The sequence below is a fragment of the Gavia stellata genome, chromosome 16, assembly GCF_030936135.1.
Source record: "Gavia stellata isolate bGavSte3 chromosome 16, bGavSte3.hap2, whole genome shotgun sequence".
Lineage (NCBI taxonomy): Eukaryota > Metazoa > Chordata > Aves > Gaviiformes > Gaviidae > Gavia > Gavia stellata.
In genome coordinates, this window is record NC_082609.1 from 1,770,297 (window position 1) to 1,790,585 (window position 20,289).

A 20,289-nucleotide genomic window follows, 5' to 3' on the forward strand; every position below is an offset into this window, starting at 1 on the left:
GATTGACTTGGACATCAGAGAGACTAAAATAAGAAGCAACCTGTACATATCCTCAGAAAAGATGCTGGAATGTATCCTGAAGAAATGATGAAACAGTTTGTGTCGCAACCGTTTTGGGGCCAGCTGGAGGCAAACTGTTGCCTAATTAGGCCATCTAGTCTGAGCAAGACCAATTCAGGAGGGGTAATGGCAATTTCTTTCTGTGTACTTATTTTATTTTCTTAGGTGGGGAAGCTCTGTAGAAAGATGATGGTGTGGTACAATGCGTGACTGGTTCTGCTTTCATTTCCCACAAGATTTTAGGCAAATGACTTCATGCCTCTGTGTTTTTTGACTTTTCCTCCAGTGCAAAATGTCTTTTCTCCCAGGAGATGTTCTGAAGTTTGAAGTCATTGCTTTTTAGTGACTTCCGCACGGGATGTGCTGTGAAAGTATTTGAAAATAATCGAAAGTATTACAGAATTGCAGTACAGTGAGTCTTCTGATATCCTCGCACTGTACAAGTGTTCCTTTAAGTATTGTGTATGACTGAGCAAGGAAGGGAACACTTTTAATCTACACTTTGTAATAAATATTGAACTCTAAAAGCTAAATAATAAACCCCAAAGGCAGGGTATTTTAAAGCTAGACTAACAAGAAATAAGCAGGACATTTAAACTAGATCTTTCTTCTCATCTTTTAGTGATAAATGACCCAATTAAGAAAAAAGCAAAGACAAAATGTTCACATAAGCTAATGGGTCAAATTGTACCTGTGAAGCTCTCCGGTTTAATAGCTTAATCATATGCCAGCAGGCTGCAACTGGCAGGTTAAGAAAAAGCAAAAGTGATGGTGAAGTGTTACTCATTAAAAGGCCGGATCATCCACCCATTCACGATGCTGTGCACAAGGAAGATGGAAACTTTATTAGGAGTCTGATTCAAAGACCGCTGGTATCAGCAGAAACTTCACTGTGCTGCCCACAAAACCTCGACGGAGTGCTGGGAGCCTGGCTGGGGGCTGAGCTGCTGCTGCCCGCTGGGTTCCTTCCGTCCCAGTAGCTGTTTGTAGTGTTCACTGCTTGTCCCTACATTTACACTTATTGAAAAAGCTTTTTTGTCATCAACCACAAATAATAAAGTGAGTAGTAGTCCTGTGCCCCCAGAGGCATATATACTTAATACGCAAGAAGTGGAATTATAGGGTTTGGATATACATATACATCGTGCCTTGTTTTCACACTGTGGAATAACGTCCTGAATTATAGCTGTATAATTAGGCTGAAGAGATTTCTTAGGATTAATAAATGCTGTCTGACAGATGTTCCTCCCTAAAACATGATGAAAGACTTCTGCAACTGCGAAAATGTAAAGTAAGGAGAAGCAGCAGGAGACAGGTGTCTCATATGTAGTTAACTTCAACATAGCTGTCAATTGTTTCTAGCAATCTACTGATACAAAATTAGTTTTACTTTGCAACACCACTATAGACCTTGATGCTCTTCAGTTTCTTAATATTTTTTACTCAGTACCATTTTGTATTTGAATCTTCTTTTCGCTTTTGCCAGTTCAAAGCTTTGTTGACAGAGTGCAATATTATTCTCACCTCAAGTTGGTTTAAAACCATGGTAGTGATGTATCTACAGTAGGTCAGGGCCTCACTGGGTCTTTCTCTTTTTGCTGCCCCCTCAGAGAAAACAGAATCGGCGATGACCACAGTGCTGTGCCAGCACAAACCCCCACCGTTTCACAGGCAGCATGGCTTCACACCTCTGGATGTGCCCGCCTTTATGCTGCCCGGTCAAACGAGCTCTGCCACGGCCTCTAAATGCACGTGGGGGCCCCTGGCCCGACGCCCGTGCCAGCCCCTGGCCCAGCAAGCTGCACCACACCTCCTCCAGCCTCGGCAGAGGTCAGGTTCCCCGGCACGGCAGATGCAGGTGTGGGTCTCTGTACGCAGCTTTGAACACGCACGCAGCTGCAATTTTCCGTGACTGTTTGTTGTACCAACAAAAGCTGCTCGGTCACGTCGGGCCTGCTGTAACGAGGAGTACCTACACAGCGAGCACAACCGCACACGCTCTTACAGACCAGGCAGAACTACTCGTAAGCAGTGCCTTGTTTACTGGTGCGCAAATTACACCCCAATAAGCCACGACTATTGTAAGGAAGGGGAATGAAGATAGCAGCAGCACTGAAATGGAAGACTTTCCCAATGGGACTTCTCTTCCAAAATTCAACAGCAGAACTGAGGCTCAGACTATCAAGTGATGAAGATGAGTTTGTGCTGAATGTGAACAGGGCAAGGCAGACAGCTGAGCTCTGAATTGCCTTTATCTAGCATAGCCAACTCTGGCCGAGCCCGATTTTTGGAGCCTGAACTCAGATTTCACCACTGATCTTTGTCGCTCCATTATTTCTTCAGCCTACTGGAGAAATCACAATTAACCAATGGTTAATTTAATCTTGCTATCCAGACTAAATCCCTTACTGCATAGACTAGCAGTTTTTAACCTGGTGAGGAGTGAAGCTCTGCCAGCTCTCCCATGGGAGCCTCATCTGCAAAAACGGGAAGGGACTGGCACGTGTGCGCTCCGGAGCTGCCTGCTCGTGCACTGCCCTAGCGCGTCGCCTTGCTGTGGCCCCCCAACAAACTCCTAAATGGGATTTGGGTGCTGCTGGGGGAGCTAAGCAGTGAGTGAGGCTTGCAGAAAAGAGCAGCTCCCCTCCAGATCTATCCGATGTGGAATCCTGTTTCTCCTTTTCTTATAAATAGGGGTGAGAAGGTAAGTGGAACATGCTGGAGCAGGAAGAGGTGACAGATGGTGCGTATTAAAAAGACTCTTTAATTACAGCACTTGGAGAGAGGGTCCTTTATGGAGATAATTTTTTAATTGTTGCTTTTTTTAGGAAAAAAATCCCAGCGCTCCCAAGCAGTTCCCAGTAGCGAAAGCCCTGGTCTTTGAGCGCTGTTGACTCTAATCACTTCAAGGCAGAGAAAAAGAAAATGCTGTGCTTCTTAGAACCCCTTGGTTAAACTTCAACTTCTTCTGCAGAGGAGAAGTGTTTGTTTCCTTCCATCTGCTGCCTTTGCAAGAAGGAAAATCAGCCTGTTCAGATACCAGGAAGTTCTTCAACATTTGAACAGCTAGCTGTAAACGCAGAAACAATAACATGCATAAATTATCATACCTAAAAATACCCTGCATGCTAGTCACACATATTAACCCAGCCCTGGAGCAATTCCTAAGTAATGTAAGACTGCATAAAGTATGCAGATACACGGGATGTGGGCAGAACAGGGCAGCTGTGGCGGCAGATGCACGTGCCTGGCTCTCTTGCACCGTTGTAGTTTTTTCCTCTCATCAAAACATGTTTTGCTTTTACTGGGAGCTGCTGGCTGCCTTCTACATCTTTGTGCACTGTATCTGCCAAATCCACTTGCACAGGAGATTAAAGTGAGAGCCAGACCCTTTGCAATCGACAGAGACCCACAGGATTTGCATTTAAACCAAATCCATCCTGACACTGGGGCTGTGTGAGCAGCGGGGTAGGATGCTGTAAGGCTGATCCTCAAATGCAGCAGCGCTCCGTACCTCCGAGGGTGCCAAGTGCAGCAAAGAAGGCAAGGCAGGCGGCAGGGGACGGGTGACGGCTGTCCACAGGCCGCTCTGATGGCAGACAAACCCGACAACCCGTGAGTCACCCCAGGCGGGATGACATGGCTGTTGCCCTACAGCTCACCACTGTGGGAAGTCCACGATGCCTCTTGCAATCAGTTCCAATGCGGTCTGTGCCTCCAGTATTCGGTTTTCCGAAATCCCCGAGCCCTCACCGCGTTTCCGTGGTAACGCTGAGCCAGCCGATGTGGGTTATTTGCAGAAACGAGGTGCTGGTGCACTCTTGCATTCTGAGCGCTGCAGCAGTTTTGCCTTTGCACACCAGCAGCTGCAGGTGTGCTACAGTAACGGTGATGTGCTCTTCACCGCGACTCCCACGGCGTCGGCGTGCCGGTCAGGAGGTACGCTCACCAGATTCCCGGTGTACCGGCAGTACCCGAAGCAGCCCCAGGGTGGGAAGTGTTCAGACCTCAGCCAGGTCCCTGCTGCCCCCCCATCCCAGGGCAGGCACAGCCCCCAGTTTAGCCAGCGCCTCGGTCCCGTCCCTATGAACCCACCGACGCCATAATTCCTGCCAGCGTCCACGGGACCGCTGGGTCTATCATACCGGTATGACCCCAACGGGAAAAGTGGAAAAGCTGTTTCACACAGAGCCAAAGCGCAGGCTGCCCTGCACTGCAGGAGAGCCGAGGATGCCGCTGCTGTCAGCTCTTCCCCCAGCACTACAGCCACCGAAATACTTTCCTGCCTGCTGGCTAACCACCGCTGATGGAAACACATGGTGCTTTCAGTTTATTTAGTCTCTGTGGCCTAAAACTCCTCCCGTGTCCGACCACAGATGTCTGGCTACGGCCGGTCACACCCATCATTCCCCATCCAAATGGAAACAAAGCCAGGATTTCTCAGCATCCACGATGAGACAGTATCAGGAGCACTCAGTCTAGCCAGGTCGTTTAAATTATTAAAATAAGAAGAAGCTGCATGGTCTGGATCCTAGCAAAGCAATTTGTAGGTTATTCTTTCTTCTAATGAAAGTGAAAAGCTGTCTAACTTTGCAGTAAGAGCTTTGCATCTCAACACCGAACCAAGACTTTGCAAGGAGAGGTCGGGCACGTTTTGATCACATCTTGAAGGCAGCCGGAGCAAGAGCAGAAAGGTCTTTTTGGGATACCACTGCTGTCAGGAGCCGCACAAACATCCTCAGGTCGCGGTCTCTTCATTGTCCCTGCAGCTGAAGCCCCAGAACGACCCCAACGTGCCCCGAAGCGGGTCCTACAAAATGCTTCAAGTGCGAGAGCTGCTCGCTCCTGCCCGGGACACGGCCCGTGGCTTCGCTTTAGGGATCGCGGGTCACTGCCGGACAGCCAGCGCGGCTGAAGGGCCGAGCCGCACCCATCCCTGCAGTGATGGGGACACCCCAGCAGAAGCATGAAGCAGTCAGGACATGTAAAGATCTGTTGCCTTCATAGCGTATTTGGGGAAAACGTTGGCTCCCAAAAGCTTCGTTCGGGCGACAAAGCACACTTCCAGCGTAACTTGGATTGATTTGGACAGACAGCAGCCCAAGCGCTTCATTACTGGGTGTTATTTAACCGCTTCGTTGAATTCTAACCCTAAATCCCGACCCTGCCATCCCCCCGGCTCCCCGGCCGCGGAGGGCGGCTGCAGCGGGGTCCCCCCTCCCGCCGCGCGGGGCCGCAGGGCCTCGGGCCGCGCTCGGAGCCGCCCGCGGGGCGCGGCCGCCGTGAGGGGCCGGGCCCGGCGCTCACCGCCCACCGGCGGGGCGGGCGCGGAGGGCGGCCCGGGCGGTGCTGCTGCCGCCTCGGCCCCGCCCGCTGAGGGGATCCCCGGGCGGCGGCGGCGGCGGCGGCGGCGGCGGGCGCGAGGCGAGGGCGGGCAGGCAGGTAGGTGAGCGGGGCGGCGGCGGCAAGATGGCGGCGTAGCGGTCCTGGTCAGCTCGCTCCCGCCCTGCCAGGCGGCGCCCGGCCCCGCCATGAAGCTCGTCATCCTGGAGACGTACGCGCAGGCCAGCGAGTGGGCCGCCAAGTACATCCGCAACCGCATCGTCCGCTTCGGGCCCGGCCCCGGGCGCTTCTTCACGCTGGGGCTGCCCACAGGTGGGTGCCGGGGCCGGGGCCGGGGCGGGGCCGGGCCCGGGCCCTTCCCCGGGGCTGAGGCGGCGGCTTCCCCGCAGGCAGCACGCCGCTGGGCTGCTACAGGAAGCTGGTGGAGTACTGCCGCAACGGGGACCTCTCCTTCAAGTACGTGAAAACCTTCAACATGGACGAGTACGTGGGTGAGTGCCCGCGCACAAGAAGCGTTTGGCTTTCGCTATCGGATTTGCCGTATCTTCTCTCTCCCTCTGTCTGGAGAGCGCGACTGCCCGGTCGCCGAGGCAGGGCCGGCAGCGCTCGGCACCGCGGGCGGACAGTCTTGTTACTGCACGGGGGGTGCAGCAAATCCCGCTGCAAAAGATTTACGGTAGGAAGGATAAAATCTGCATTAGCCAAAGGAGTTAACAGGAACAACTTTAAAACCTGTGTAAGAAATATTAAAGGGTATCGGCTGTCGCCTGGTATTACACGCACTGGACGCTGCTGTGTTTTACCTGAACTCAGGTATTGACCAGCTAAGGATCCCTCTTATCATTGCAAGCCGAGATAGTGTGCAATATTAACTACCACCTTTGCTCTGGGATTATAAAGGTCACTTTAGTTCCAGGTCTCTTGCAAGGAATGATGTGATACCCGTCCAAGTGCCCTTCCGTAACTCACGTGCACTCCTGTTAAGATAGCAGAGGACTGTTCCGTTTATGAAGCTGTGATGAAATAGCCTCCTCAGAAGAAAGAGTACAAAGAGATTAGTGGGCAAGCCTAAAGCTCCAAAGGTGAAAAACATACAGGCTAAATATTTGCTAATGCTAATTTCACTCTGGTCAGGAAGTTTTCTGTGAACAATCGTAATGAAGCAGCATTGGGGAATAGGCAGTGCAGTGTGGGTTTATAGCATTCAAGAGGAAAAAAAGTATGCAGTAAGTTATTTCCCAGGCTTCTGCACAGTTTTTTAATTGTCTTTGCTAATACAAACTGGGAGGAAGGCTGAAAAGGTAGTAACAGATGAGGCACAGTGCATGCCTGCTTTTCTGGAACATCCATTGCGTGTTAATATGAGCACATGTCTTACAGGAGCTATTGTGATTGATTTTAATTTTGCAGTTTGGGGAAGTAAAAGCAACTTGTGGAAGTTGAGGGAGTCACAAATGACAGACAGACAAAGCAGTGCTCTGTTAGCGAAGCCACTGCAAGGGCGTATAGGTGATTTGTGTTAGGGGTGATATTCTTTCAGTTGGTCTTAGTCCTGCACTTGCTCTGTTACCAGGTCTCCCGAGGGATCACCCGGAAAGTTACCATTCCTTCATGTGGAATAACTTCTTTAAGCATATTGACATCTCGGCAGAAAACGTTCACATTTTGGATGGAAATGCACCTGATCTACAGGCAGAGTGTGACGCCTTTGAGGATAAAATCAAAGCGGCTGGAGGAATTGAACTCTTTGTTGGAGGTGAAAAACCGAAGGACTAGAGGTCTCTAAACACTGGCAGGAAGCACTGCCTTTCCTCCACCAGCTATCTCACTTATTGTCAGGAGAGTTCATTTTCCTTGCAGTTCAGTGGATTTGCAGTGAAAGCCACCCCACACTCCATCGCCCTGGGCACTCACGTGTGCTGGCAGCCTTGTCTTCCAATGTACTGCTCCCCCAGTTTTAAGTATTTCAATCCAGTAAGTGAATTGTTCAGGAAATGATTAGCAGGAGAAACAGGCAGGGCTAGAATTGTACCAAAGACAAAATGTATTACAATTGCCAGTGCTAACAGGAAACTGCTAGGAGTAGTCAGAGTCCTCTGAGCCAACAGGAGCTCAACACAAGCTTTTCCCATCCATTTGCCTTAAGATTCTGCCATCTACTTGTTGTCATCTTGTCCCAGCACAATTAGGGAAGAGTCTCTGTTGGCTTCCGAGGGGGCTTTTGCTATCATTCCTACCAGAAGCGAGTTTGAGCTTGAGCAGAAAAACTGGAAGGGGTTTTCTCAGAGCTGTATCTATTCCTGAATCATTGAATGTCCTTGTAATAGGAGTGCTGCTGGCTCTACAGTAGCCATTACAGCCACTGACCTGCTTCTCAAACTGTCTCTGTCACAGGTATTGGCCCAGACGGTCACATTGCCTTCAACGAGCCTGGGTCGAGTTTGGTATCCAGGACGCGAGTGAAGACGTTGGCTAGGGACACTATATTGGCTAATGCCAGGTTCTTTGATGGTGACCTCTCCAAAGTCCCCACAATGGCTTTGACGGTCGGAGTGGGCACTGTCATGGATGCCAGACAGGTTAGGAGAAAAGCAGTGACTTCACGGAGTAGCTCTTGAGCAGGGCTTCCTGGAGCAGCTAAAGATTATCCAGTCCCGGAGCAGCAATGCACCCTGCTGGCGTCGGCCAGCTTATGCTCTCCCTGCCACGGCCCACTGAATACCTGACCCTCCTGTTCTCTTGCATCCTGCAACACTATGGAAAGGCTCTTGCTCTGCCTTCCGTTTTTGCTCTACTAACACTTAGGTTTGGGTAACCCCGCAGTACAGTTGTGATCCACAGGGAGCTAGAACGGTTTGGGAGGATGTCTTTGGTTAAGAGTCTTATCTGGGGAAATAACTACAAGAATCACTGGTTGACTTGATGTTACACCAGCAGATCATGGAAACTGCATGGGATAGCTTTTAATTGAGTCTATACCTTGATTTATACTTGTTAAGTCTCAGCGTATAGGTGCCTAACGGGAGCTCAAAGGATGCGAATCATTACAATGACGCACCAGGCTGTGATTGAATTGACAAAATAAAATGCAGCCAGAGCAAACAGAATTGTGATAGAGTGACGTGCCTCTGCAGAGGATGACAGAGAGATCCCCCTGTTAGGGACAGGGCAGCTCGCTCTTGGTTCAGCAGGGTATGGGTGTGCTCGCTCTGAACGCATCTTCTAGACCCTAACTGCCATCCTCTGTCTCGGAGTCCAGGTGATGATTCTTATCACAGGAGCCCACAAAGCCTTTGCTTTGTACAAAGCCATTGAGGAAGGTGTCAACCACATGTGGACAGTATCTGCTTTCCAGCAACACCCCAACACTGTGTTTGTGTGCGATGAGGATGCCACGCTGGAACTCAAAGTGAAGACAGTGAAATACTTTAAAGGTGAGTGTTTGACCAGGACAAGCAGCTGTCGTACGTGGTTTTTAAGTGGCACAAACCACACTTTGCATTAGATGTTTCTGTTTAATCAACTCCCAAAGGAGTACATTCCTTAAATAAAACAGCTGAGATGTACAGCCATAATAAAAGCATAAAGGTAATGCTAAACTGTGTGGGCATGGGAGCAAAGGAACAAGGACTCTAGTAATGTTTAATTTCATTAGCATCAAATGAATGAGAATTTTGCTTTATGTCTACTCAAGTCATCTTTTTACTTGCTACGTTAGGTTTAATGCTGGTTCACAACAAGCTTGTGGAACCCTTATACAGCATGAAGGAGACGGGAGCAGAAAGAAGCCAGTCTAAGAAGCCATACAGCGATTAATCTCGCTGTTCAGAGTAGTGCTGAACCAGCTCTTCTCTTGGAAACCAGCTGTGAAGAAAGGGAATTGCTGCAGAAACTCATCTCATACTTGTTCTTAAATTAGCAAAATGATTATGTGCTTGCTTCTCTCCATTAAAAAGACAGATGCCAAACACCTGCCTTAATTAACCAAATGAGGATGGGATTCAGTATACTGCATTCCACAAACTTCCACCACTAGCTTATTCTCTGAAGGTAAAGTCAATGGAGAAGGAGTTGTTTAGAAGCAACTGTAATCATGTGGACTGAAGGCCTCAAAACTTAACTGTGAAGATATGTGAAAGTAGAATGTTGCAGAAACCAAATGGGTAATTGCTTTGGGATTTATTTCTTGCAATTAGAACAAGTACCTTTTGTGTCACTCCCCCTCCACAATACACTCTTATATTATACTCCTTTAAAATGGGAACTGAGCTTGTTCAGCCTGGAGAAGGAAAAGCTTCAGCATGACCTAATAGCAGCTTGCTTCACAGCTACGAGAAGGTCATCAAGATGAAGCCAGGCTCTCCTGGGCAGCGCACGGGGGGAAGATGAGATCAGACAGTGAGGCTTGAGTTGAGACAAGGTGCTCAGCTGGCTATAAGGAAACAAACGACCCATGAGGACAGTCAAGCAGTGGGGCAGGTTCCCCAGAGAGGTTGTGCAGTCTCTGTCCTCAAGAGGTTTTCAAGACATGACTGGATAAAGCCTTGGCTGAACCCTGCTTTGAGCCAGATGTTGGACTCAAAACCATCTCGGCAAAAGGGAAGCTGCAGACAGCGTTCAGCTGTGCTGTATTATTAATGCAGTACCATTAATGCAGTTAATGGTTAGTTTAGGCATCAATATGATTTTATTTGTTGTCACACAAGAAGCCTTACATGTTCAGTTTCAGGGTATAATTTTCTATGCCCTGGTGCTCTACTACAGGAGGATAGATTAGTTCAGACTAAGCATAAATGACTTCTCTCTGTGCTGCTCAGCACTCTTGTGTCAGTGCAGAGCCTGAAGCAGTAAGTTCTCTCCCCCCTTCCTGTTGCAACAAGGAAATGCCAAATAAGCCTCAAAGGAAACATTCCGTTCCCTCTGGCCTCAGCCTATGTTTAATTACAGAAGCCCCACACAGGTGGGCAACAGCCTGTACTGGTAAGACCCCACCAATTCTGAAACTTGATTCCTGGGTTTCCTATCAGACACTATCAAGTGAGGGTGAAGACAAACGGGGGAGCATTTATTTTCTTTATGCAGAAATTTTGTAAGCTGTTGATCTGTAATGTAACTTACTACAGTAAATGCCTTAATTTTTTCTAAATGGTCCCTCTGACTGTATCTGCTGCTCAGTCTCGCTGTGCTAGTGAAGCATGGAACAGTTTATGTGGCTGAACGGGACTTGTAACACCATCTTCAAACAGAACACCACAACCTTCAAAGCATGAGAAAGACCTGTTATTTTGCACAAGATTTCTCTGTCACCTAGATCCAAACCTGTATTGAAAGCAGTTCAGTAGCAATAGAGAGCTCCTGAAGTGGGGAGCAGCAGTAGCTGCCTCATCCACCAAACACCTGCCACTGTTCTGTCCCGCCAGGCAGCAGCCATTTCATATGACGAAGTGGAGATCTTTGAAGGAGAAAGGAGGCGGTCACAGCTCTCTTATACCACAAAGTGTCTGCAAATAATCTAATGCTCCTTCTGTGCATGCACAGAAATGGAGAAAGTGAGGTTTGCAAGAGGGAAAGACCCGAGAAAGAAACTGCCATGTTACCAGAGTTACCCACCTTGCTCTCTTGTCGGTGAAGACAGGATCTGGTTTTAGCTGTCCCACCTTTGCAACACCAGCTGACTGTCCTATGAGTGCAGTCACCTGCTTGTCCCCTCCTCAGAGGGTCTGTCCTCCTCGCCTCACTGCAGAATAGGGGAGCTCCAGCCCAGGGGTCCCCGAGTGCCCAGAACTCATAGACACGGTGGTGACTACATCACTGTTCCTCCTCTCTCCGCACGTTCTTGAAAGCGGAGGTAGTTCATTGCAACATCTCCAAATACTTCACCATAGTGCTTGTGCTCTGGTAGCTCTGGCCGGGGGCTATCTCCCCAGCCCAGGCTTTTCATCCCAACGTACCCTTTGCTGTCCAGGCCCTGCCCTCAGCCCACCTCTGTCCTGGCAGAAGGGACCTGCCCAGCCTCCCATAGGATTAAGAGATCCAACACCATCTCCTCCATCCAGGCAGGAAAACGGGGTTTGAACACATGCTTCTCCTTGTCACAAACATTCCCATCTGCCCACACATGCACCTTAACAGGAAGAAAGTCCCTTCCAAAAGCAGGCAGCTTTTGGATTCAGCCTGTAGAATTAAAAATTGTGGCCAGAGTGGAAACTACAGTGGGGATTGCAGCTAAAAGCTGGCTTCATCCACTGCAGGGTTCCCAGAGCAGTGTCACGGTAGTCACCGTGTATTGGTTAGGGGCTTGCACCTCCCAGGCAAAACCAGGGCCCTTTGAGCGTGAGGGCACTTTGCATATGTAAACCTCCAAACTTCTCTCAGCAGAACAAGCTTCGCTTGCAAGCTTTGCGCGAGCCTGGGTCTGGTCTCTGTCACTCTACAGGCGACCACGCGAGCAAGCGTGCACCTTGGCCCCATGGCACACAGGCACTAGAGGTGGTCACCACCCAGATGCAGAACAGAGCTCTGTCCCACAGACTGACCTGTGGTGCCATATACATGCCATAATGAAGACAACCAGGGAGACAACTGTGTTTACTGTCTTAAAGTGAATTTAGTGCATGTGAAAGGTGCAGGAAATACAATTTAAACCATACACAACATAAACTTTTCCTAAACTCTGTCCTATAGCCTAAACCAAGACAAGAGATCCATTCTTACCATCTCATCCTTTTAATCACTGCCAATTCTAATAGTACAGACTTTCATCCTCTGCGAAAGGAACTAGATCAGCACTCATTTTGGCCAGATAGCCGAGTATAAATTTATTTACTATCAGTCAAAACTCAGTGAGGGATGTTCACCTTCAGTTTCTGAAGAGTCTTCCAGCTCCTGAGCTATCCATCCGGACCCTGCTAGTTGTTTTGAACACAGCACATGCAGTTTTAATTTCAAAATAAATTTTTAGACCATTCTGCAAGTGGAAAAACTTTTAAAAAATTAGTGGTTCCCTCCAGTAATTACTTTCATGCTCACAAAACTACTTACTGAGCTTTTAGGGGAAGCAATTTGGTTTTTGAAATAATTTGAAGTGCAAAAACAGTGGAAATAAGGGATCTAGTCCAGAAGCAAAACTATCAACTAAACAAATTTCTTACATGAAGAGTTAGTAAAAAATAAATTACTTCACCATCTGAGAAAACAAGGCAATTTTCAGTATCTTGAAGAATTCAAGTTAATCTCAACTACGTATCCATAAAAATGTGTTTCAATATCTGACTGATACTTTTCATTCTCCCACTGGCCACATACTCAGTTCATTGCCTTAGCACTCATCACTGTCAAAATAAGGAGAGGCAACACTGAGGTGAGTCATCACACTGATTCAAATGTCTGGAAATGGCTTCTGCCAAAGCATTCCATAAGGCAAAGACCCAGGCATTACAGCCAGTAAGAAGGGGGTTAGGGATAATCACCTTCACCATCACTAGAAAGTATCAGTGACAGAGCAATGAGCTGCTTTTCAGAGAAACAGGTCAGAAAATGCTACAGAGGCAACAGGCTCAGTTGCTGAATACAGAAGAAATTTTCTGTATTGTATCTGAAAGCTTTCCCTGTCCAAGCAGCATCACTAAACAGCTCCAGAAAGAGCACTGCAGCTATAATAAAACTGCCCTAAAACCTGCAATGGATACAAGCCAAGATCCTCGAAAAGGTCAGTCTCCCTATAGGAAAGCCCCAAATATTTCTGTGATTTAGGGCTTCAGGTTTTTTTGTTTGCTTTTGAAAAAGGGGCACCTCTTAGTATGTATTTTCCCAGTAATTTTCCAACTTCTGGCTGGTTGTATTTGCCTTTGACAATCGATATGATTATTAGGGTGATCCTGACCGCAGGGTGGGTAAAATGGTCTCCTTTGGTTTTGGCAACAGCCTCTGAAGTGTGAGTATCCTGCAGTGCAAGGTAGTTATCATTCTTCTATCATGTAATGGAAGTGAAAAGCAAACAAACTTGACACAACAATGGAAAGCATCTGTCTCTGGTTTGTTCACCTTTTGTTGCTAGAGAAAGCTACTAGTCTTCATCTTCAACTTCCCAGAACTCACCATCAATATGCATGGCTTGAAACAATCTGCAAGACAGCCAATAATTTAGGTCAGGATGTAAAAAAAGTGAAATATGTGCAAAAAAAAAAAAAAGGCAATCTAAATGTGACAAAAAATACAAAAGCAGCAAGTTTCACCCTTTTTTTTCAGTAGCATAAACCACTCATGCTGCAGACCTCAAAGTCGATTAAAACAAGCCACTCTTGCACTTCTACAGCATGTTACAACAGAAGGTTTCACAGTACCTTACAAACATGTTTCAAGAAATCCCTGAAAATATTAATAATCCAAAACATATCAAAAGTTACCTAGCATGCTGCCGTTCCTAGTTGGTCTTTAGGCAGTACATAATCAGCAGCCAAGCCTGCCTGCTCCAAACAGCTTACAATCTAATCAGAGAATGCAGAGCTGGGCAAACGACTATAACATACAAGCAGCTGGGGAGGGGGAACAAAAGGGAAGAAAATGGGTTTTTTTATAGAACAGATGAGCTTAGTCAAGATAGGCAGAGGTTAAGCTAAACTAAAAAGAACACCAGAAGAAAAATAGAAATAGGGTAGGAAGCAAAAAAATTACTGAATGCTGAAAAAGAAGGGCCAAGAACATGAAAAAAAGAAATCCTGCCAGCCACATCTATTACAGGAGAATAGACAGTGGAGGATTGAGTAAACTATTGGTATTTTTACTTTTGTATCCAGGCTCTATATATCACAGCGCTGGGCACATAACCCAACGGAATACACACAAGCTTAGCGGCTGCCATTATTACCCCTCTCTGACCCGCCTGCCCTTTCATTTGTCCAGACAGCAGCGGCATCCTTTGTCTCTCGACACATCCCCTGACAGTGATGATATAAGGCAAGTCTGCAGCTTTTTAGAAGCAGCTTTCTTACCCAAAACCTTGTGTTGCACCTGAGCATCTGCAAGGAAACATTTCACCACAGGCTGTCTCTCAGTCAGAGGCAGCAAATAAAGGATCAGGAATAGGCCCAGAAGACTTCTCCAGAATTTTAAAACACAAGTTCTTACAAAGAAAAAACATATCCCGAATCACTCTTGACTTTTCTATTGTTAGTGTCAGGTCCTTGTAAGTGCAAATATTTGAGAGAAGAAACTGCGCCTTAAACTGTATAACCACAAATTTCAAGGTAAGAATAATCTGGGAGAGACTGTAAGAAAAAGTAGAAAAAATAAGTGGTACGGCACTAAAAGAAATACGTGTCAATACATACCTATTAAAGCATGGGGAAGATGGATCATTGAAGTGCCTGTATGGGTTCCCCCTTGAGAGAGAACCCATACAAAGCCAGCAGAAATACTGCATGCAGCCAGTACATGTCATTTTGTTACAACCATCTAGTTTCTGAGGGGAAGAAAACAAGAAATAACAAAATCTTACCATGTCAGTTTTCAGGCCTGTCCCTATATGATAACAGTCCTCAAAAATGCGTCAACTAACGAATGCATTTTACCCCAATTCTATCATAACAGATATGTTTTTCACTGTTCAAAAGAACTAGAAGCTAGAATCACGGAATTGTAAATTGGCTGTAATACTAATAATACTTTTCTGAGGCTAGTTTTATTTCCTGGCTGTAGTCTGAAACAGCTGTAGCCTGAAACACATGGAAAACAAAGGGATTCATACGGTTCCATAGTCAGGCTGGATCTTTTTAGTACTGGAGTCTGAACAATATGAGTTGCTGTATTTACTCAAGTCCTTGAGCTCCAGAAACATCACCTCCTTATCTAGATAACACAGACAGAAACGGAGGGTTCTCTTGTAATTTCCTAGAAATTTACCTTCCCTGGTGAACTTGGAGGCTACAAATAAACCTCTGTTCCAGCTTAAATACAGAACTGACTTAATTTATGTTAGTTTCTGATATGAGTTACTACGATTCCTCAGCCCTTCCCCTCCATGCTTACCTCTATAGGAGTACCACAGCAAGGACAAGACTTTGAGTTCTTTTCTAGCCATTCTTTACTCTCCATCTCCTCAAGGGCTTTCTGAATCACTCGTTTGCCATAGCGTTGTTCCAAAAATCTTTTTGTTGCCTCATCTGCTTCTAAATATTCATTTCGCAAATCCATTAATTTCTCTGGGGAATAAAACAAAACAAAAAACCCAAACAAAACAGCTTTTGTTATATATTATATAAAGAAGTCCAGCTAATAACAGCATAAAGTATTCTCAAAGGAAACTAACATAATTAGTTAAAAAGCAATAGAATACGTAAGAAAAAGATGAGAATATTAAAACCCCTCTATCTCAAAACTCAACAGTTTTACACTGTTTCATTATGAAAGAGACCAGTTGATGGAACTAGAACAAGTCTACAGTGTAAAATAAACTGAAAAAAGGAAATATTTTTTCTGAACATACATGTAATGAAACTTTGTCACGGGATTTTGAGGCCAAACAGACAGAGAAGCACCCACCTGATTCCAGTATCAACTCTGACAACAAAAAGTAGTGGATTCACAGGAAAGGGTAAACAAAAGGCACGTATAAAATTATTCTTCCCCTGCTGTGGCCTCTCAGCATTTGGCAATCACCAGTTTAGGGACCTCCTGAGCTGTGGAGTGTCAGCAAAGGAGTAATTTTTAATTGCCAACAACAGACCTACTCCAAATGAATCTGCCTAATCTTTTAGAAAGCTCACGTGGTAATGAGTTTCCTTGCTTAATTTCTGACTTTCAGTCTTTTTCACACAAGACTTAATTGTTTCTTGATCCACTCCTGAAACACGAGGACTCACCTGCAGTAACTTTACATGGAGAGACCCCATGGTAAGTCATTTTACAGAGAGTACAAAAAGCATAGTTGCAACGGGAACATATGCCCATGGTGCAACCTGGTTCTTGCATGACTGGTGTCTGACAGCCCGGGCGAGGGCAATACACTACATCCGCCATCAGGTCCAAGCTAGACTGCAGCAGCAGGCGGTCATAACGTGCAAACAACTGCTCTCCAACCAATTCTTTAACCTAAACAAAGATCAAAGAAAGATTACATGCATCTGAAATTCTGAGCCTGATAGCTTCAGCAAAAACCAGTAAGTCACAGCTGGGATGAATCCACTTTATATTCTCCAACAGGTCATGAAAATACTCCTAGAAATGCTAGGTTAATAATAATTAATCAAATTAAAAGCATGCAGTGTCAAATGCAACGGGACATTAATTCAGGCCTCTGACCGATGCCAGTACTAATAGAGTGGGCAAAATATGTGTCAACTGATCCAGTTTTAACTCTGATGCCTCTGTGTGGCTCAGAGTATGAAAAAAAAGTTCCCCGGGTATATTCACAATGCTCACCATGAAAAGCCACACCTTGTCTTCTGTAATTATTGGTAAGTTAGCAGAACTCTACCATCACTGCTTGCACACTTCTATTACCTGGCCAGGAGTAGCAACAGAAGAACACTTCGGTTCTGGACAGTTGAGACAGTGGACCTGACCGTCCCTGATCTGTATTTCAAAGTAGTCCTTCAGGCATGCTTTGCAGTACACGTGGCTGCACTCGGTGAAGTACATACATTCACTGCCCAGCTTCTCACAGAAGCAGATATTGCACAAGTACATCTTACTGTTAAAGCACTTCCTCCTCTGAGCCTGATCAAAGTCCAAGATTTCCCTAATCAGACTTGACAACGATTCCACATCCTGCACAGCTCTTGCATCGATGAGTTCTTCTTCAGCTGCGGCAGAGCCTGCTGCACCACCACAATCCTTCTCAGCATCGAGAGGGACCAAAGGTGTCCTACCCTGCCCGTTCCCTTGATGGCACATTTTTAGCTCATATGGGGAGGAAATATTCAGATAACTCAACGTTTCTTCCTTCAGAAACTGCATCCAGGCAAATAAGACCACACAGCCTCGATTCTCTTCCCATACGTTGTCTAAGTGTTTGCAAAGAGCACTGAGCTAGAAAAGGAAGAACAATTCCAGATTTCAGTAAGTTCTGACAACTCGTTACTGTTTTCCTCTCCCATGGTCCCCCTTCGTGCATGTTTAGATCTCAGATTCTGGAGTTTTAACACATCCATAAAATACGTATAAAAATAATGCTCATAAATGCAAACTTTCATTCCTCGGAATGGTGACCAAATAAAAATAAGTAGGAAACAGAAGAAGAGCCAACCATAATCATTTATGTCTTAATTTTACTTTCATCTACTACGTCAACATCCTCCAAAGCACTGTTAATTATGAACTTACTCATGATCACAAAAGCTCTGTTAAAATGTTACAACTATTTTGCAAACCTGGGCTTGGGAGAGCCATTTTCCACTGAGGGTAAACACCGGTGGGGAGGTTGACGGGTAGTCTGGTGGCAGTTCAAAATTCAGCACAAGGGGAGGCAGAAAGCAAACGGTGTATTCAAACCCATTGTTCTGGAGGTTTTCTGTGGAATTGCCTGAATTAAACAGAACTGAGACAGTCTGAGACATAACAAGGTGAAAACTAATGAACTGCAACAGTTTGCGACAGATACCTCTTTCCATTTGATAAATTTCTGGGTTTAGAATTATTTATTCAGCCCTAAATAACAAAACTTCTCAGTGTAGTGCAGTAAAATTTCATGGGGTTGTATGCATATGGTTAAATCAGTAAACACCAGTCCTGCGAAATATCAGATCCTGCACAAACCAAGAACCAGGAAAGACATATCCTCAAGGGAAAAAAAAATAATAAACTAACCTAATTATTCCAAAGAAATACTATTACACATCTCTAATTTTAAAGTTCACTGATGAGGTTATATGTATGAGGACGAAATCACCCACTCGGATATAAACCCCAACTATACCACAAGCACAGCATAGGGTCAGTCATGGCTGTCGCTGGTCAGCGTTCTTGTAGGTCGCTACAGCAGCAGCCATCTAAGCACATACCAGAAAATCAGCTTGGTAAAAACTAATTTCGGGATAACACAAAACATCTCAACTCACCACTCACAAAAATTTTGAAGTCTTGGGGCAACTCCAGACAAATTCTTGTTTCTCCTCCTTGGGCAGACTCGGCTCTCTTAAACTCATCTTCATCGTAAATGCTAGCCAAAGCCAGCAGCTCATCCTCCTGAGCTTCTTTGTCTTCTGAAGACATTTAAATTCTCTGTGGAGTTAACACCACTCTACAAGATCAACCGAGTTAACGCATCCTATTCAAATTATTAATTTGGGGTATCTATTTTATGCTACTATAAGATTTAGAAACCCAAGTAACTGATATAAACCAGTGTAAAATACAATTAAGCTTTTTTACAGGTTGAGGAAAATATTGGTAGCTTTATAAAATAAAAAAAACACCTTAACAGAGCATTGAAAAGTCAAAAAGCAAAGCGTTAGTGGCTAAAGACAGCTGCTGTAAGGGGAAAAATAGTGAAATACACTGATGGCAAGTGACAGAGAGACATTTTGTTAATGTTTGAAAGGGAAAACAGACTGAAAAACAAGAAAAAGGAATCAGTAACAGTATCTCTCGCCCACTGTTCTAAAACAAACAAACAAAAAGGCCCATTTATGATTAAAGCTATTGAAGATATCAATAAGAAGCTTCAAATCCTACACAGGCATCTTGTAGATGTGCTCCTATGCCATTTCAGTTCTAGCTTTGGGGAAATAAAGCCAGGCGTAATGGATTACCTTTTTATTCACAACCGCGCAGTGGCAAAGTTGGAGGTAGCGGTTACTGACCGAGGGCAGCCACGTTAGTAGGGCCAGAGCAGAGCCCCTGATCATTCCTCTGGGAGAACTGGAGGTCCTCAACTTTTTCTCATATAAAGCATGAAAAATGTCGACTTTGTCATCGAAGCGCATATGGTTACGGCACCGGTACTTCTGAGCTGCCTGTAGCCAAACAAACACACAAATGCTCAGAGGGATTAAAGTCCCCTCAGCATTTTCATTATGAACGCTAACAAACATTGCACCTGAGCAGACGCACTCAGTAATTCAGAATAATCTTTTCACAGCTCTAATAGCAGTAACTCGTTTAGGTGTGTAAGCTGCGGTCGCTGCAATTCCGGCCGTTACCGCGACTCACTCAGGAGCCTGATAAGGGCCCGGCTGAGGTCAACAGAAACCCCGCCCTGCTGCCTCCCCCCACACCATTCGGGGAGAGTATTCGCCGCCGAGTGGCAAAGAAGAGGCAGCCCTTCCAACCGAGCAGAACGGGAACGAGAACACATAACCAACAAATGTCCGGGGAGCAGTGGAGGGAGTTAGTTAAAGTCAAATTTTCGGGTCGAGCTCCCCCAGGCAGGCAGCGCACGACTGTTGCTTCCGTTCCAGCCATTCCCGTCTTTCCGCCCAGCACACCGCCCGAGGCCTGCCGGCGGCTCTGCTCGGGCGACGGGGAGCAGCGGCACGGCAGCACCCGTCCCGCCGTCCCGCCCGGGGCTCTCGGGCCCGCCGGGGCGAGGCCGCGCGGGGCGGAGGGAGGCCCGGGCCGCGCCGGGCGCTCCGCAGCCCACACGCCCAGCGCTGCCGGCCGCCTCCCCGCGTCCCTGCGGCACAGCGCGGCCTGCTCCTCCGCCCGCCGGCCCGGCCCGGCCCGGCCCGGCCCGGCCCGCCACCCCGCTGCCCGGCGCGGCCTGCCCCGCCTCACAGGTTACCTCAGCCGCGGGGCCGCCGCAGGCGTGCGGGCCCGGGGACGGCGAGGCGGGGCGCGGCCGGGCGCAGCCCAGCCCCTCACGGCACGGCACGGCGCGGCCGGCGCCGCGGCTGAGCAGAGGTGGGGGGGGAGAGGAGGGGAAGGGCTGTCGGGCGGAGGCGCCGGCCC

At 46.9% G+C, this 20,289-nt stretch overlaps 2 protein-coding genes across 5 annotated transcripts; one reads left to right on the top strand and one right to left on the bottom strand.

The window, feature by feature from the left end:
• The first annotated feature begins 5,591 nt into the window (after window positions 1-5,591).
• Window positions 5,592-9,893, top strand: GNPDA1 (glucosamine-6-phosphate deaminase 1). 2 transcript variants are annotated; one of them, XM_059825299.1, is made up of 6 exons: window positions 5,592-5,715; window positions 5,793-5,894; window positions 6,977-7,159; window positions 7,798-7,982; window positions 8,663-8,837; window positions 9,122-9,893. In XM_059825299.1, exons 1-6 carry the CDS (start codon window positions 5,592-5,594, stop codon window positions 9,217-9,219), a joined length of 867 nt encoding a protein of 288 aa, XP_059681282.1. In that variant the 3' UTR covers window positions 9,220-9,893. The 2 variants fall into 2 exon arrangements, with proteins under 2 accessions (XP_059681282.1, XP_059681283.1); XM_059825300.1 differs by lacking the exon at window positions 5,793-5,894.
• A 2,044-nt stretch (window positions 9,894-11,937) lies between these two features.
• RNF14 (ring finger protein 14) lies at window positions 11,938-20,159 on the bottom strand. 3 transcript variants are annotated; one of them, XM_059825263.1, is made up of 9 exons: window positions 20,123-20,159; window positions 19,203-19,355; window positions 18,459-18,621; window positions 17,772-17,923; window positions 16,903-17,430; window positions 16,263-16,491; window positions 15,430-15,602; window positions 14,733-14,863; window positions 11,938-13,526 (listed from the first exon to the last, which is right to left on the bottom strand). In XM_059825263.1, the coding sequence occupies exons 3-9, from the start codon at window positions 18,610-18,612 to the stop codon at window positions 13,469-13,471; spliced, it is 1,425 nt and encodes a 474-aa protein (XP_059681246.1). In that variant the 5' UTR covers window positions 18,613-18,621; window positions 19,203-19,355; window positions 20,123-20,159; the 3' UTR covers window positions 11,938-13,468. The 3 variants fall into 3 exon arrangements, with proteins under 3 accessions (XP_059681246.1, XP_059681245.1, XP_059681244.1); XM_059825262.1 differs by having other exon boundaries at window positions 19,152-19,355; XM_059825261.1 differs by lacking the exons at window positions 11,938-13,526; window positions 19,203-19,355; window positions 20,123-20,159 and adding an exon at window positions 13,787-13,937 and having other exon boundaries at window positions 18,459-18,622.
• Window positions 20,160-20,289: the final 130 nt, after the last annotated feature.

Bases quoted from the DNA above. Each gene is read 5' to 3' on its own strand.
- GNPDA1 (XM_059825299.1), top strand. From the start codon at position 5,592: ATGAAGCTCGTCATCCTGGAGACGTACGCGCAGGCCAGCGAGTGGGCC. The intron at 5,895-6,976 runs GTGAGTGCCCGC...CTCTGTTACCAG, and splicing joins CAACATGGACGAGTACGTGG to GTCTCCCGAGGGATCACCCG. The intron at 7,160-7,797 runs GTGAAAAACCGA...TCTCTGTCACAG, and splicing joins AATTGAACTCTTTGTTGGAG to GTATTGGCCCAGACGGTCAC.
- RNF14 (XM_059825263.1), bottom strand. From the start codon at position 18,612: ATGTCTTCAGAAGACAAAGAAGCTCAGGAGGATGAGCTGCTGGCTTTG. The intron at 17,924-18,458 runs GTGAGTTGAGAT...TGTTTAATTCAG, and splicing joins CTTCAAAATTTTTGTGAGTG to GCAATTCCACAGAAAACCTC. The intron at 17,431-17,771 runs GTTTGCAAAATA...TTCCTTTTCTAG, and splicing joins AATGGCTCTCCCAAGCCCAG to CTCAGTGCTCTTTGCAAACA.